The sequence below is a fragment of the Diospyros lotus genome, chromosome 1 (genome assembly GCF_014633365.1).
Source record: "Diospyros lotus cultivar Yz01 chromosome 1, ASM1463336v1, whole genome shotgun sequence".
Lineage (NCBI taxonomy): Eukaryota > Viridiplantae > Streptophyta > Magnoliopsida > Ericales > Ebenaceae > Diospyros > Diospyros lotus.
Window position 1 is genome coordinate 35,646,491 of NC_068338.1, and position 16,033 is coordinate 35,662,523.

The 16,033-nt window shown below is 39.0% G+C and overlaps 3 protein-coding genes across 3 annotated transcripts; 1 reads left to right on the forward strand and 2 right to left on the reverse strand.

Moving 5' to 3' along the window:
* The first annotated feature begins 934 nt into the window (after nt 1-934).
* Nucleotides 935-9,744, forward strand: LOC127810339 (peter Pan-like protein). The gene is made up of 8 exons (XM_052349770.1): nt 935-1,405; nt 4,956-5,016; nt 5,243-5,425; nt 6,011-6,241; nt 6,749-6,841; nt 6,919-7,106; nt 7,685-7,878; nt 9,084-9,744. The coding sequence occupies exons 2-8, from the start codon at nt 4,999-5,001 to the stop codon at nt 9,185-9,187; spliced, it is 1,011 nt and encodes a 336-aa protein (XP_052205730.1). The 5' UTR covers nt 935-1,405; nt 4,956-4,998; the 3' UTR covers nt 9,188-9,744.
* A 566-nt stretch (nt 9,745-10,310) lies between these two features.
* LOC127790181 (mitochondrial zinc maintenance protein 1, mitochondrial) lies at nt 10,311-11,956 on the reverse strand. Its single transcript, XM_052319484.1, has 2 exons — nt 11,683-11,956; nt 10,311-10,587 (listed from the first exon to the last, which is right to left on the reverse strand). Exons 1-2 carry the CDS (start codon nt 11,918-11,920, stop codon nt 10,511-10,513), a joined length of 315 nt encoding a protein of 104 aa, XP_052175444.1. The 5' UTR covers nt 11,921-11,956; the 3' UTR covers nt 10,311-10,510.
* A 286-nt stretch (nt 11,957-12,242) lies between these two features.
* On the reverse strand, nt 12,243-15,387 carry LOC127790175 (uncharacterized). Its single transcript, XM_052319476.1, has 2 exons — nt 14,505-15,387; nt 12,243-12,871 (listed from the first exon to the last, which is right to left on the reverse strand). Exons 1-2 carry the CDS (start codon nt 15,226-15,228, stop codon nt 12,765-12,767), a joined length of 831 nt encoding a protein of 276 aa, XP_052175436.1. The 5' UTR covers nt 15,229-15,387; the 3' UTR covers nt 12,243-12,764.
* Between the last annotated feature and the right edge of the window lie 646 nt (nt 15,388-16,033).

Consider the following 16,033-nt stretch of genomic DNA (forward strand, 5'->3'; position numbering starts at 1 on the left):
TCTGATCTCCGGTTGCAAGTTGGAATATGTGATGATTCATGTGGTAGGGTTGAACGAGATGGAATATGTTATGATTCATATGATAGGGTTGAACGGACTTCTGCTGTATGGCTCAATTTCACATATCCCATATTGTGCAGGAGTAGAATTGAAGGGAGAGACTGTAGAAATTTCTACATGTACATGGTTTAATGTGTATTTGTCGGGTTACCAGTTGCATTTCTGAATGAGATAGGTTCAAACCTTTCAATGGAGTTAAAAGCAGTTCAAATACACTGCTCGTATTAGGTTTAGGGTCAAATCGCATATTATGTATATTGTCTAAGCAAAGGTATAGTGTGTGTGTCAGAATTAATGGAGGATTAAATATGGGATTAGATCATGAGTGGATGTATTCTAAGCTTAAAGAAGGCCTTCTAAATCAAGAGTTCCTGGATAGGTTGGATGAGTAACATGAGTTTATAGATTTTGCTTGTGGGCAACCAGAATGTAAATAAGATAAGGTGTCCATGTAATCATCGTAAGTGCCAGCATTGCAATTTTGAAGAGGTTGAAGTGGTTAAATATCATTTGGCCAAACACGGATTCGTGCCAGAGTATTATAAATGGACACTACATAGGGACACATAGGAAGGGGAAAATAGGGGCCATAACGTTGATGATCTATATCGACAATCTACTTTTGGGTTTGGGGGTGAATCATCAAACACATACAGCACAATGGTAATGGATATCATGGGTCCTGAATTTATTCTGAATGACATGGAAGAGTCTCCTAATCCACCAACTACAAGATAAAAGATACAAAACTATTTATCTGAAGTCTGCATGGTCATCTATTCATTCAGAAAGTTCATCTACACAGCGGATTTACGCGTGAGTTACCTGGGCTTCCACGAGAAAATTGAATTAGGTGGGCTTAAATTTGCCATTGTTTGACCCCAGCCCACCCCCAGCCCCCCCTCTGAAAACCCTTCTCTTCTCCACTTCTTCTTCCTCTCCCGACCTCACTCTCGCTCTCTCTCACCCTCGCCGCCTCTCGCTCTCTGCCTCCTCTCTCTTTCTCGTCCGGCGTCTGCTCGCGCTGGCCCTCGCTCTCTGCATCTCTCTTGCTCGCGCTCGCCCTCGGCCCCTCGCTCTCTTCATCTCTCTTGCTAGCGCTCGCCCTCGGCCCCTCTTGCTCTCGCCTGTCGCTTGCCCTCGCTCTCTGCCTCTCTTGCTCTCGCTCGCCCTTTTCTCTTGCTCTCGCTCGACCTTTCTCGCTCTCGCCGGCCCTAGCTTTTGCGACGCTGCCTCTCGGGTCTCGGCTCTCGGCGTCTCGCCCTCTTGCTCGCCCCGACGCCCTCTGCTCTGCCTCTCGGCCTTGCCCTTGCTCGCTGCCTTGCTTCATTCGATTGAGAGCTAGGTAATTTTTTTTTTTTTTTGCCTCTGCCTCTGCTTAACAAGTAAAATAAATTGTTTCAATTTGTTTGTGGGTTTCAACTTTGTTGTTGATTGATTCGTTGAAGCTGCTGTCTTTTTTGAGCAAGTTATAAGTGATTTTTTTTTGCTAATTTTGTGTCTGCTTGGAGTTGGCTGTTTGATTGCTGCATTCAGTTAGTATTAGGAATACAATTGTCAATTGTTAATTTGTTATATTGGCCTTGCATTTGCCTCAAATCTTGAGTTAAATATTTTAATTGTTCGATTATTGAATTATGTTATTTTTTGTTTGTATATCTTAGAATTTAGAATGGAACAACCACCTTCTGCAAAGAAAGGAAAAACATTATTATCTTTTTTCAGAAAGAGAGATCATCATACTAGTGAAAGTACTTCAACTGATAATGTGCAAAATCAATCTAGTGAATTTACACCAATTCTTTCAAGTTTATCTCCTGAAATTGAAATTTGTCCATCTTCAAATTCTGAATGTCAATGGTCTTCTTGTATTGAAAGTACCTCGCCAAGCTCAAGTTTAATTAAAATTTGTTGTATTGACTTTTTAATTATATAAGAATTTTATTGCATTAACATTTTAAAATTTCAGCCCCCCCCCCCCCCCCCCAACCTAAATTCCTGGATCCGCCCCTGTCGACTACACATAAAGAATATATATAAGAAAAGGCTAGGATGCAACAATTGGCGGATGTGTGTGTAGGTAGAGAGAGAGAAAGAGTATAAAAACCCATGAAATATTAGATAGTACACTAGACAAATTTGTAAAAAGAGACATATATGTTGAAGTTTGCACAAATTAAGTCTTAATGTTAAAATTGGGAGCCCTAGAAATCCAAGAAAACACCCTATGAACCAACAAATATGTTCACTCTTGGACACTCTCACAATCCTCTCGGTTTGGACACAAACATCACAACAGAAAATAAATGTAATCAAAACAGAACATAATGAAACAAACAAGAAACGCAAACCATAAACATGAGACAATAGATTTATCCAGATTCAGATTGCAATATGCAATCCTACATCCAGCCTCTAAAACCTCCCAAGAGCAGCCTTCCTTTGATTATCAGAATGCGATCATTACAAACCCTCACAATTACAAGCCTTCAAGATTACAAAGACTATTCTATCACATAACCTTTTCGCTTCTACTTTCTCGTGAGAATGATACATCTTTTATGCCTAGATCACTGTTCTATTTATAGAATAATCTTATAATCAGTATAGACATTACCGGTTTTGACCCCCCCAGTGTTCAAAAATTCGGCCTAGGTGGCCACCTAAGCGTTAGGCGACCACTAGCCGCGGCGATTAAGGGTTGCTTGGCACCCCTAGTTGTCAGGCTCGATTAATCGGGCCACGGCGGTGCCTAGGCCGCCCAGGCGGCGCCAAACCACCTAGGTCGCGCGCGGCCAGGGTCGCCTAGGTCATGCGCGTCTTGGGCAAACCTATTACCCCCTTCCTTTTCTGTCTCTAGTCGTTCATCGCGGGTCCTCTCTCTCTCTCTCTCTCTCTCTCTCTCTCGCTGTTGATCTCGTCTCTTGGTCGTTCGCCGCCACCGTCGATCTCATCTGTTGGCTATCATCTCTCGTCCCCAATCTCATTTTCCTTCGGTATGTATCCATCTTCCTCTGATCTCGTCTGTTGCGTTACTGCTTGCTACTCCTTGCTGCATGTTGTAGCTGCTTGCTGCTCGCTGTAACAACTTGCTGGTTGCTCCTTGCTGCAGCAACAAGCTTGCTGTTGATCTAGTCGTCGCCTAGGCCCTGCCTAGGCGCTAGGCGCCAGCCTACCGCCTGATTAGCGCCTAGCGCGTTTTTGGACACTGGACCCCCTACTTTAATTATAAATACAAGCAGGAACCCGCCTATCTATGCCCTCTAAATTCCGATGCATTCTTACTGCATATATTTTGGATTTCTCGAGACAACATTCTAACACTTAAAATTAGAATAAAGGCATTAAAGAAATTAGAAGTTATGTTTTAATTTTTTGTAACGGTAACTAACCATGTAACGGTTAGTACTGAATTTTTGTTTTCTTTTATGTCTTGTAATTACTGCCTCCTCTATCCTCTATAAATAGAGGGGCCAACTATGTTTCTGTCATTTCTTTCCTTCAGTTTTTCATGTGCACGATAGAGAGAAAAGCCTAGGTTATTAAACTTTGTAATCTCTGTGAGGAAAGGCTGTGTGAGAAGGCTTTGTGTGTGTGTACTGATCTGTTTGATAGTGGATTCTGTGGTATTGCCCTCAATTTGGATGTAGGACTTTGATTCATTCAAAGTCCGAACCACGATAAACCCTTTTGTCTCTCATTTCTTTCTGTTTTCGAGACAGTGTGTGAGTTATTGTGTGCTTAGTATTCAATCATTCACTCAACAATATAGATGGAGAAATATACCTTGTGGAGGAATTGATGTGAGTTTGCAGAAGCACCGAGTGTAAAATATTAAGAAAGACATAGATGTACGGAGTGATCAGACGAAGCCGAGTTCATGAATCAGATGGCACTGAGCAATCGAATGGCCCATTTGAACTTTGAACTTCTATGATAAAGCCCTAAAGTTTCGAGTTGAGAATTTTGAGAGAGGATGAAGAAGGGAAGAGCAACCTTCTTGTCATCTCATTCTGCATATTCGAACCCCAATCTGTTGGAAATTTCTCTCTCTTTCGTCACCGGCCTCATGGAAATCTGATTGCCCAGTGCCATCCGATTCACGAACTCAGCTTTGTCTAATCACTTCGTACGTCTATGTCCCCATAATATTTTACCCTCGGTGCTTTTGCATGCTCACATCAAGTCCTCCACAAGGTATATTTCTTCATCTATATGTCTCTTTTTTAAATATCTATCTGGTGTACTGTCTAATAATTCACGGATTTTTATTCTCTCTCTACACACACATCTGCCTATTGCTGTGTCCTCGCCTTTTCTTTTGTATAAATGTTCTTTATCTGCAGATGAACTTTCTGAATGAATAGATGACCATGCAAACTTTAGATAAATAGTTTTGTATCTTATATCTTGTAGTTGGTGGAATTCATGGCAGGATGACATTCTTTTTAATGCATTAATCTAACTGATGCTGCTGCTGAAAACAACTATGATAGTCTTGGGGACATTTACTGTTTGACAATTTAGGAATTAGCTCTCTCATAACAGTTGAACAAAACCAAACTAGCTATGGAGTGGCTGCAAAACTGTCCTGTCCAGTTCTGGAAAGCCTTAAATCTCTTCGGATTGAAAATGAAGGTTGAGTTAAACTAGATATCTGTCCAATCCACTGCACTGCACTGAGAACTGGGTTGCAAATTACCCTTCATGCACATTTATAGACAAGACCAGTAGGGTGAGGGTCTGAAAACCTGCACTCCAATTCATTGTTCAGCTATTATTACTACTTCCCGATTTTTTTGTGTGTGTCTGTAAGTACATGTAGGTTGTATCCAATTCAAAATTTTATTTAACTCTATAATGTGATCCAAATCTCATTATCATTCTTTTTCCAGTCTCACTCGGTTGAATTAGGGCTCTGGAACATCCATTGAGACGATGGCACGTTTTTGTAATGTAAGTGATGGATAATTTATCTTTCTTATGGTGATTTACAACTGTTCAGTTTCTTGGGAAAACCAACACAATCAAAAGAAAGTGAGAAAATTTGAGCCTCCCAGCCATGTTATCATCCTAGGTTTTTGTTTTATTCTTTTCCTCTTCTTTGTGACCAAATGCGCTATTAATCTAGTGTTGTTGTTGGCATGTCTTAACTTTTAACATCTAACATGAATTGAATCAGAAGAAGAAGAAGGCATTTGTAAAGCCAGTTGTGAAGAGGAAGCAGACAAGTGTTGATCAGATCACAGGTGAGAAAATCCCAAAAAGCTTTGTCTTTTCAAGGGGGAAGTTGCCCGGTTCTCTTAGACAATTGCAGATTGACTTGAGAAAGTTGATGCTTCCGTTTACAGCCCTTAAGCTTAAGGTAATGACTTTTTGTGGCTTTACTCTTCTATATGAATCTTGTAATTTTCCCATTCTGTTCTTTCATGGGGCTGAAGAAAGTGACTAAAACAACTTCCAGTAGTTCCTGGCAACATTACTTAATTTTTGAGATGTGGAATTGGTGTAATTTTTAGGGTATCTTTTTAAAAAAAAAAAAAAAAAAAAAAAACCACTGCTGCCTTGAGGTAGATTTCATTTGGCCTGATTGTTGAGAATATCAACATCTTGTGGACACATTTGGATGATCCAATTATGGCAGGTTCATTTAAAGTCAACCACTCACTTTGAAATCCCATTCTTAGAATCCATGTGAGGTAGATAGATGAGTTCAAAGAAGTAAATGGATTTCTTTCTCAATTAGTTTAAGTCTCCTCTTGTTCTTTGTTTGTACGGATTTAAGAGGGATTGTTTCATGATAATCCATGATTCTTGTATGAGCTATAACATGAGCACTCTCCTACAAGCTCTTGACTTAGCTTGCTATGTTTTTTATGAATGCAATTAATATTTGTAGGACATTCTTTTTTGGGAATTGATTAACTTATTTGTTTTCTTACTATCACAGGAAAAGAAAAGAAACAATCTCAAAGACTTCCTGAACATTGCAGGACCGATGGGTGTTACACATTTCCTCATGTTATCAAAGACTGAAACGGCACCTTACTTGAAGGTTGCCAGGACTCCACAAGGGCCAACACTAACATTTAAAATAAATGAGTACTCATTGGCAGTTGATATTGCTCAATCTCAAGTGCGCCCTAGATGTCCTCAAGATCTTTTCAAGAACTCACCCTTGGTAGCTTTCTGAGAATGCATATAACGCAGCATCCATGGATATGCATGCATGTGTGTGGTGCATTATTTGGTCTCTGCACTGTTGCAAGTTTCAAGTGATTTATGCCTGTAACACAGTATCCATTCATATGCGTGTGCTGCATTACACGATCTCTATACATTCCTGCTTCAAGCGATTCCTAGCTTAACTTAGTTTACACAACATCTATGTGTTCTGGACTCTCCAATTATTGTGCATTTTGCTAAGTGGTATTGTAGAGTCCAGCTTTTGATTACTTTCGGTAAAAATCCATGTTAGATATTTCTTTGGGCCATGCTATTTGCTTTTTTACCAATTTGCCAGTATGATAAATACTTCACGTCATTTGCATACCATGAACTGTTATACATGTACATTTCACCTCTTATTTAAATGTACAATATGCAGTTGGCATCAACAAGTCATAGAAATGTTTTCTTCTTATTTTTATTTGGTAACTTGCTCAATTTTTGAATTCGCTTTTGCCAGATTGTTCTTTCTGGTTTTGGAACTGGAGAACAACACCTGAAGCTCACAACTGTTATGTTTCAGAACATCTTTCCAGCCATTGATATCAACACAGTGAGTGCTGAAAAAGTAACACTAGATGCTTGTATTTGCTTGGTTATTGCCTTTCTCTTACATCACTTGTTTTGCAGGTCAACCTTTCTTCATGCCAGAGAATTGTGTTGCTAAATTATAATAAAGAGACAAAGTTGATTGACTTTCGGCATTATTCGATCCGTTTGCAACCTGTTGGTGTCTCACGGAGAATCAGAAAGTTTGTGCAGAACCATCAAGTGCCTGACTTAAGAAGTCTTCAAGACGTGAGTGACTTTGTTACCAAGTATGCCCCTCTCTCCCTTAAATATTCAAGGAAGTGAACTGTACATTAAATTGACATTCAATTTGAACTTAAACTGTTATATATCTGATATTATGGGTTAGTTCTACTTTACTTTTGTTTTTTTCTCATCCAGTGCCCTAGATTTATTCCATGAATGGTCATCAAATGTCAAGTTAAATTGGATGTATAATTGTGTTATCCTAATTAATACGGTGTTAAGTTGAAAATATAACCTGTGAGGCCATAAGTGTTTTCTACAAAATTAATGTAAACTTCTAATTCTACTGTACTCTGGTCAACTAATTCTTAAGTTTTGTTAGATTATGGATGTTGACCTCTCTTGTGTAGTAGGCAAACGTGTTTATATTGAGGGTTTGAATTGTTTCCTTATGCCTTGAAGGTTGGTTTTTTCTATAGTTGATAATGAGGAAAGGAAAAATAAAAGACTGGAAATTGGTTGACATAGATACGCAGGCAAAGAAAAAAAATTTAGATGCTTCAATTTGATGGCTGAGATGCTACTGAATTGTTCCTCTTGATAATATTTTTGTTCTCTATCTTGCTTTTGTATTTGGAAGGGCTGGTTACGGATCAGAAAGTGAAGCAGATGATGAGGCAGCAACTGTAAGTCTAGCAAGTGATCTTGGTAGAGTAAATCGAGCTTCCACTAAAAGTGCTGTCAAGCTTCAGGAGATTGGACCCAGGATGACTCTTCAGCTCATCAAGATTGAAGAAGGATTGTGTGCTGGTGGAGTTATATTTAGTGAATACGGTAAGTTATATCTGCTTCATCCTTCACTTTGGTGGAAAAGACAAGGAAATCCATGAGATCATATTTGAAGTACAGTAGGTCCATGGTAATGATCTTATTGTTGTGAACCATGATGTTCTGGTCAACTGGGGCATATTTTCGACGATCCAGTAATATCTTGTGATATCTGGTGGGCTTGGGTACATATGTAGGCATATGAGATTTTATTTGGGCTTGAGTTTGAACTAAAAAATATAGGTTTGGGATGTGGGGTCCCATTAAAACTTGTCTAGTTTGAATTTGTTTACATCTGGCCATTTCATTGACTTAAATGCCTGATAAGAAGTATGCAGACTTCCAAGATGTGATGCCTGTGCAGGATACTGTTGACACTCATTAGATGCTTTCGACATGTTCGTTTTTTAATTTATCTACAACTGGAATTCTTTGGACATGTTACCTAATGTACACACAACACATTGTAAATTTGGAGAATATAACTGACAATCCCATGATTAATTATTTAACTATGGATTTATACCCCTATTAAGTTCCCCGTGTTTGGTTTTCTAACTCCAATAATTCTAAAGCTAAAAATCTGATTTTTCTAGCAAAAAAAAATATCTGATTTTTCTAGCAAAAACAAATATCTGATTTTTCTAGATGGATATTTCAAGTTTTTTTGCCCCCCCCCCCCCCCCAAATGCATAGAATTAGAAAAATGATTGTTTACTACCTTGATATATGGATGTACTCATCAAATGTTAAATAAAACTACACCTAGTGGGATTAGTATGTTGTATGACATGAAAAGTATGGAAATTATCAGTATTATTACGCATATATAAAAATATATGGTATTTGGTATTATGCTTTTCTATGGCTAGTCTTTATTTACTTAATTCTTTTTTGAAATTATTGTGTTGGCTGCTTTGTTATCTCTAGTATACATTTGGCAGGTCTGTAGCCATGGACCATGGTTTTTAGATGCACATGCTTCTCTTTTTACTTTTCTTAGATTTTACTGTGTAAATTGCTGGTGATCATCAGATACATTTTGGAGATATCTGTTGGCCCTTAGGAGCAAGATTCCCTTAAATGGCGCTTAAATCTGCCCTTCTTTTATGTGATCTCTTGTAACAACTTGGTGTAAACTTTTTGATTCGTGCACTCTTTTAAGCGTTCCTGTTTGCTGCACCTAACTCTTGTTTCCTGTCCCTTTTCAGGAAATCATGCCGAGAAAAACCAGGCAATAGAGGAAGAGGAAGACTTAGAAGAAGAAGGAGCAGAAGGGGAAGGGGAAGAGCAGGAAGATATGGTAGAAGATTAGCTTCCAGCAATTTTATTTGGTGATGGGACTTAGGAGGCAGTCCAACTCTTGAGTGTTGGAACAATTTTCTCTTATGTTTCCTTTTTTGTTTGCATTTTAAAGGAAAATGAGGTATAGGTTTAATCCTAAGAAAAGTACTACTTTTTTCAAAGTATCTTGCTTTAAATTTTCTTTGGTAGTAGAACTTGGCCTTTCTGCAAGGAATTTTACGACTGCCCTCCCAGGGGTTTACTGTTGATTCAACCAGTGAGATTGTATCCCCAGGAGCGAAAGAAACCAACTCTGTGGTGTATTTAAGGCATTCTGAGATGCTACAAGCAAGTTTTCAGTTACACCTAATTTCCATAAATGAAGTCTCTTCATAGAATTGCCGAGTTTGGTTACTGGCAAATCAGTTTTATCTCCTTAATGGGTGCTTGTAGTAATATGTACTAGATACCTAGATCTTGAAATGATTTCTTCTTCCTTGGCTTATAAACCCACTCGCTCCCCTATGTAAGTTAATTCTGTGTTCAATTTCCAATCATATCAAGAGTGAGGATGCTCTTTCTGAAACATTTTCACCCCTGGTTGCACCCTTTTGCAGACACATTACTATTATTCTGACACAAGGTTACATGAACGAACGTTGCTCGGGAAAGCAGTTGTTATCGTGGTTTTTTAGCCACATTAACCTATGTTAGGCAACAACCAGAAAAAAAAAATGCCATCTGCAGTGGTTAAAATTGAGCTGTCAAGTAATATTTTCTGGGTGGCCTTCCAAATATCTTGAATTTTCTGGCTTCTAAAAGTGAATCAGGGAGGAGTTGAATCATCATAAACATCAACCTCATTTAATCTCTCATTTTATCTTTAACCTAGTTAAGATCAGTAACACCGCTTTCATAATAATATAGCAAACCAATGCAGAAAAGCAATATTGCAAAATTTTATGATGGATGCTCTTCTTTAACACAACTCTCTAGCAGGAGAAAAAAGATCAATTGAATAAAGATAGTGGTGAATAAAGATAATTGTCATAAGCAAATAAGTTGAAAATAGTTTTCGGTTAATTTAAGGGCAATTTAACTCAGGACGTGATTTCTAGATTGCAAATTTGCAATAGAACAAAATATGACCCCAGTTTACTTTTTAAGTTTATGCAACTGTCATTTGATCAAAAGGACAAATTCTTAATTGAACTACAAAAGGTACAGTTTCAATAATTTCTAGAAGTGTAGAAATTCACTAGCATCTTTTATGGCATTAACAAAGAAAAGTTGAGACAGATGAAACATCAAAACCGCTGATAATGTCTTGCATTTCTGCCCATGGACCCTCTCCTTATACAGACTTTTTAAGAACCTCCTCTGAAGGAATCTCTAGTGTTGCTCCCGCATGCTCTTTAGCTGGCTTCACCTCTGCAAATACGTTTGAAGCAAAAGGAATAGGTACCCACATCAACAGAAATATACTCAGCACCATAGACGTAATCATATCATGCATAATAAAGGAGTAATACTGTCTATCATCAACCAATACATTTTTCTCAGTGAAAAAGTGCAGTTACCGAACTCAAAAACATTAACTTGAGTCCAGAAATTTGAGCAATCAGATAGCTGGGACAAAGTTTGGAAGGCATCGATGTAACATGCTATCAAGGCTACAAGCCCCAATCAACAAGGTGGTGACTGCAAATTATGTGATGTTGTGGGCATTGACTCCAAGAATATCAACCAAATGCGCAATGGACAAACCGTGCGAGAAACAATTGTTTGCCCATTGCCTCAGCTGATAACTTTTAGCACGATAGCAAGTTTCTTGTATTTACAAACTGCCATTGACATCAGCATATATATGCCTGTCATAATTAATTAAATGTTTGTATTTCGTGCTTACTTCTAGTAGTAATGTAGCTGTAGTAGTCATCGCATATCTAAGATATACAAAATCATGTTGATTCATGGACAATCATATTTTGGGGAAATCAAAACAGTAATCTTAAAAATTTGTAATACAAGTTATATTTGGCAAGTTGGGATATTACATGTTATGAATGAAATTTTATAAGACAGACGTGACTCTACAAGCTAATTAGTGCAAACCACCGGTCCAAAAATTGTCATTGTCACCACGAAATATATTTGCAAACCAGTTGCACACTCTAAATACTATCTTTTCATCTTTTGAAATGTAACAGCGATGCTACTAATGTCTTGCTAGAAATATATCCTCATTCAAAACGAAGTTACTTTTGTTAATGCTCGAACGCCCAACAAATGATATTGACAAAAGCATCAATGCCCAATTTTCTCCAGCAAACTGAGACCATCAACTAAGATTGTTCAGTGACCACCATAAATCTCGGAGCCCATCGTTTTTAATAACGAAGCATACGGGGAGATTGAAAAGCAGGGACAATTAAGCAAACAGAAGGTGCGCGTGCACAGCAAAATTCCGATGAAGTAAAAGCGGAAGACGGAATGGAGAGAGGGAGAGATCATTATTATTAATACCGTAACCGCCACGGGAATTGAGTTTGGCCTGGACGATCATGGTGGAAATGAAATCGGAGGCCTGGCGAGCCTCGTCGAGGAGTCGCCGGATCTCGGCATCGGAGGTGACGTGGCGGTTGTCCTCGAATTTCTTCCGGACCTCGGCCGCAGACTCTTTCAGCATCAGCGTGTCCCCTTTAAACGTCTTCCTTGTCGCTCTCAGCAGCCCCCTGTACGCACACAGTGCCTCCATTGCCATTGCAATCTCTCCTTCCCAGGACTCGACTGCACGCCCCAATTTCTCGGGGGTTTTATATGCGAGGAAGCAAGCATCAGCTACCGTGACGACGTCGTTTTACACCACTGGCTCATTAATATCTATAGTAAAAATTAAGAAAAAAAAATGTTTCTGACCTTTCTGATGGAGCTACGTTCTGAATTTGAATCAGTGGGCTGAATGGAAAAAAAAAATGTTACTTTTAGGTTGGGCTAAAATGAAGAGAAAATTCATAAACGTTTGGCGGAAATTACTGTTTAATTTGATTAATCATGATCTCAGTGTGTCCTCCGAAGAGTAACAATTGACAAACTGATACTTCTTATAGTAACAACTTTATGTTTATATTTAAACAAACCCACACTCTGACTCAGTTATAAAAATACCATTACATTATACAAGAAGATGAAACACAGTTTGGTGCACTGGAGACATTCTTCTATACAATGAAGAAAGTTCAAAGACAGTTTCTTAAAATGAAGCACCGCAGCAGCATTTGCACTCGCAAAACTCATTTTGTAGAGCAACGAACAATGCTAGTCTACTACTCTAGAGTGTTGCACCACAACAGCATTCTACTCCACCCCCTGTCCCAGCAAGCAACCTCGGTTAACAATGTTCCTCTGGAAAAACAACGAAAGGTTACACTCGAGCTTGGAAACATTTTGGCATCGGCTAATGAAATGGCTGCCCACAACCCACGACATTACAGTACAATCTCAAGCTGTAGGCGTAGACCCATGGCAGTTCCAGGAACCAACCTTCCTTCCTTGGCGAAATGTAAAAGCTTCAAGATACAAGAAATTGACAACTTTGTCCATGGCCTTCACGGAAGGGGATCAATCATCCTCACATCATGTTTCTTACGCCGACATCTGTGATGGGCCTTTTGTAATGTGTTCTCGCCAACCATCTCCATCTTAGAACCTGTGCCTGGTTAACATCAATGCAAGAAACATAAGGCAAACATGGTTGAAGAATCGGGCATAACTAGACTAATTAGCTGGGAAATGATGGTGGTAGCAAGTACCATCTCTCCATTCTAAGGCTGACAATGGGATAAATGTCAATACAGCTCTCATCAAAGTTAAAAAGCGCCATCAAAGGACTCCAGTGACCTAGTGAAGAAATAAATCCAGCTCTGATTTTGCTTTTATGATAAGATGCCGATGCATATGAGACTGCTGATTTCTTTCACTATTCACTTCCTAGCTATGCTTTCATTAGTTTTTTGTTAATCCTTCTCAATAGCCCCCCACCCCTATTTTCTATTTATTTGGAAACTGAGACAAGCGGACTTGGCCCTTGAATAGATGAAAAACAAAGCAATACAAATATGTGAGTCATAGCCATCTGGTTCATAACATTATGTCTAGATTTGATTCAAGTACCTGACAGAAAATAAACTCAATTTCATGCTCAAGTTTCAGTAACAAAGGGGCATTGCATCCAAGACCATGTTGATAGGCGTATATGACTATATCAAAAACAAATAAAAAGGAAATCCACATCCTAGCTTAATGTACAAGAATTTAGCATGTTAATTTGGACATAGTATCAAGACCAACATCATCACGTTCTTTTATTATATTCATTAGTTATTTAAAAGAAAGGAACAAAGATGCTCTGAATTTTTTTTTTAAATTAAAAGAATCAGGCTTTCCCAAAAAAAGTGTTTGGCAATCAATGTGTCAAGAATTTCAGGCATCCCACTTAAAGCCAACAGTTGATGCTGCCACAACCAGAACTGTCATCCAGTCAACTTTAGTAGGCTTAAGGCTCAAAGGGACGGACCATGATTCTATAACATATTGCCACTTAAGCAATGCTTGGACGTGTGTGACATTAAGGCTAGAGCTAGGTGCAAATTAAAATGTTTATGTTCCACGCCTTTAACATGCTTAAGAGGATGGCTAGATATCTCACTTGAAATGGCAACCCATGTGGATGGGATGGACTTGCCTACTGGTATGACACGTCCATCTTCACGATTTATTTGACATTTTTCATATAACTAACCGAATCGGAACCTGTTTATAAAAGACTCATATAGCTGCTTAAGCTGTGTTATGACGCAATTTTGGTTTACAGAATCCTCAAGTTAGGCCTCTATACTGCCTTCATCTCTCCCTTATTTGTCCATCAAACCATCCTATTTGCCTAATTTTCTGTTCTTATCTAAGCTTTATGTTTCTAGAATCACGCTTTGCATAATTCTTGGACTGGGTCGAACTAATCCAAGAATTCACTACTGTTATAATTCTTGGACAGTTTCAAACTAACCCAAGGATTACCCTCAGCACACTCGTTATATAATGCTGCCTCGGCATCCATTCCACATACTTCAACTAAGCGCAGATGTTTAGTGCGTATTCTATTTCCCAAAAAAAAAAAAAAACACTGTGAGCAGTGAATACTTTCACTCACCATATTGCCAAGTAGAACCTAATTGCACAAAGATATGAAGCTAGATTAGGATTACGTACGTATAAAATATTAATATATGCCATGCAATTCAAATCGAGCAAATGAAATTCCAAAGCATACACTGCAAGACAAGTCTTACCTCCCAATCTGTCTCCCCAGAACAGAAGTCTTTGATCGTCCTCCTCTTCATCCACTTCATCACCATAACCAAATTCGGCATCTCCCCTATATCCCGGTTCACTTCCATATCCCGATTCATTCCCCTGACTATCAAAATTCCCAATTTGCGGAATCCCACAAATCAAACTCTCTCTTTCCCCACATCCGCCATCTTTCTCTCTCCTCAAATTCTTGGCCGCCTCGCTCACATCGGAAGCCCAATTGGCGTCCCCATTCAAGAACAACTCCCCGCTCGAATCCGTGCCCACCGCCATCGGGAAATCCGAACACGTGGCGTAAGCAGCCGAAGCCCCCACGGAGCAGCACCGCCGCCGGTTCCCACTCCGGTCGCTGCTTCGGCCGGACACGGATCGCGAGCCCCGGCGGCGCCTCTTGCGGGCGATCCAGTGGAGACTGTCGCGCTTGTGGGACGAGATCGAGCGATCGTCGTCGAACAAGGTCAGCTTCGTCATGTCGAGGGCGTCGATGGGGAACGACGTCGTCCGATCGGAGAGGCACGGCCTCTTGGAGTGGACGCCATAGGCGGAAGCAGCAGTGGCGGCGGTGGAGGCAGAATAGTAGGGTTTTGAGGGTTCAGAATCTAGGGCCTTGGGCGCGTTTGGGAGCTGAAAGGGTCTCCAACTGTGGAGCTGGAACGCGCACGACTCTATCGCGCGCCGCGAATCCAGTGCTTTGTGTCGCATTGTTCGCCAAATTGGAAGTTTCTTGGCAGCAGAATCAGGGGTTTAGGGTTTCAAATCTTCCAACCGGAACCATCGACAAGACAACGGAGGGAGGGAGAGAGGGAGAGAGAAAGAAGAATCCGAATGTGAACAGATGGTTCCGTGTCTGCGTCAGTGCTTAGATTCTAGATATTAAGTGAAGATGTTAACCTCCTCTGCCACTAGTTCCTAAATGGAACACGTGTGCAGCTGAATTTACTGTTTAAAGACAGATATTTGGGTTTTGTGTTTGTCGTCTGTTTGCTTTAAGAAAATAATTTGCTTGCTTATGTCTTATGATTTATTCAATAATCAAATCAAATACAAATTATTATTATTTATTTCTGACTTTAGATCCATGGGAATAACTTTTAGAGAATTAATAACCCAATTCAATAAAATTGAAAAGGAATGGAATGAAATGAAAATGTTAAAGAGTAAAATAAAAAATATTTTGTCCTTTTCTTGGGAGAGTATGAGATTAAAAATCAATAAAGTAAAATATTTTATTTATTTATTTAAGAGAATAATGCAACATTAACCAATAATTGATCATTAATACTCTTTTAAGAGTGTGTAATGTGTATTTAAATTAAAAGCAAATTTCAACCTTAAAAAAATCTATTAAATTTAAAATTACCAAACCATAAGATTATGTTTTTCTTTCATTCCTATCCCATCTATTCTTTTTCTATTTCTGTGTGTTTAGATGAGACTAATAAAATGAAAAATAATTAAATAATAAAGAATATAAAAAAAAATTATCCTACTTATTAACAATGAAATA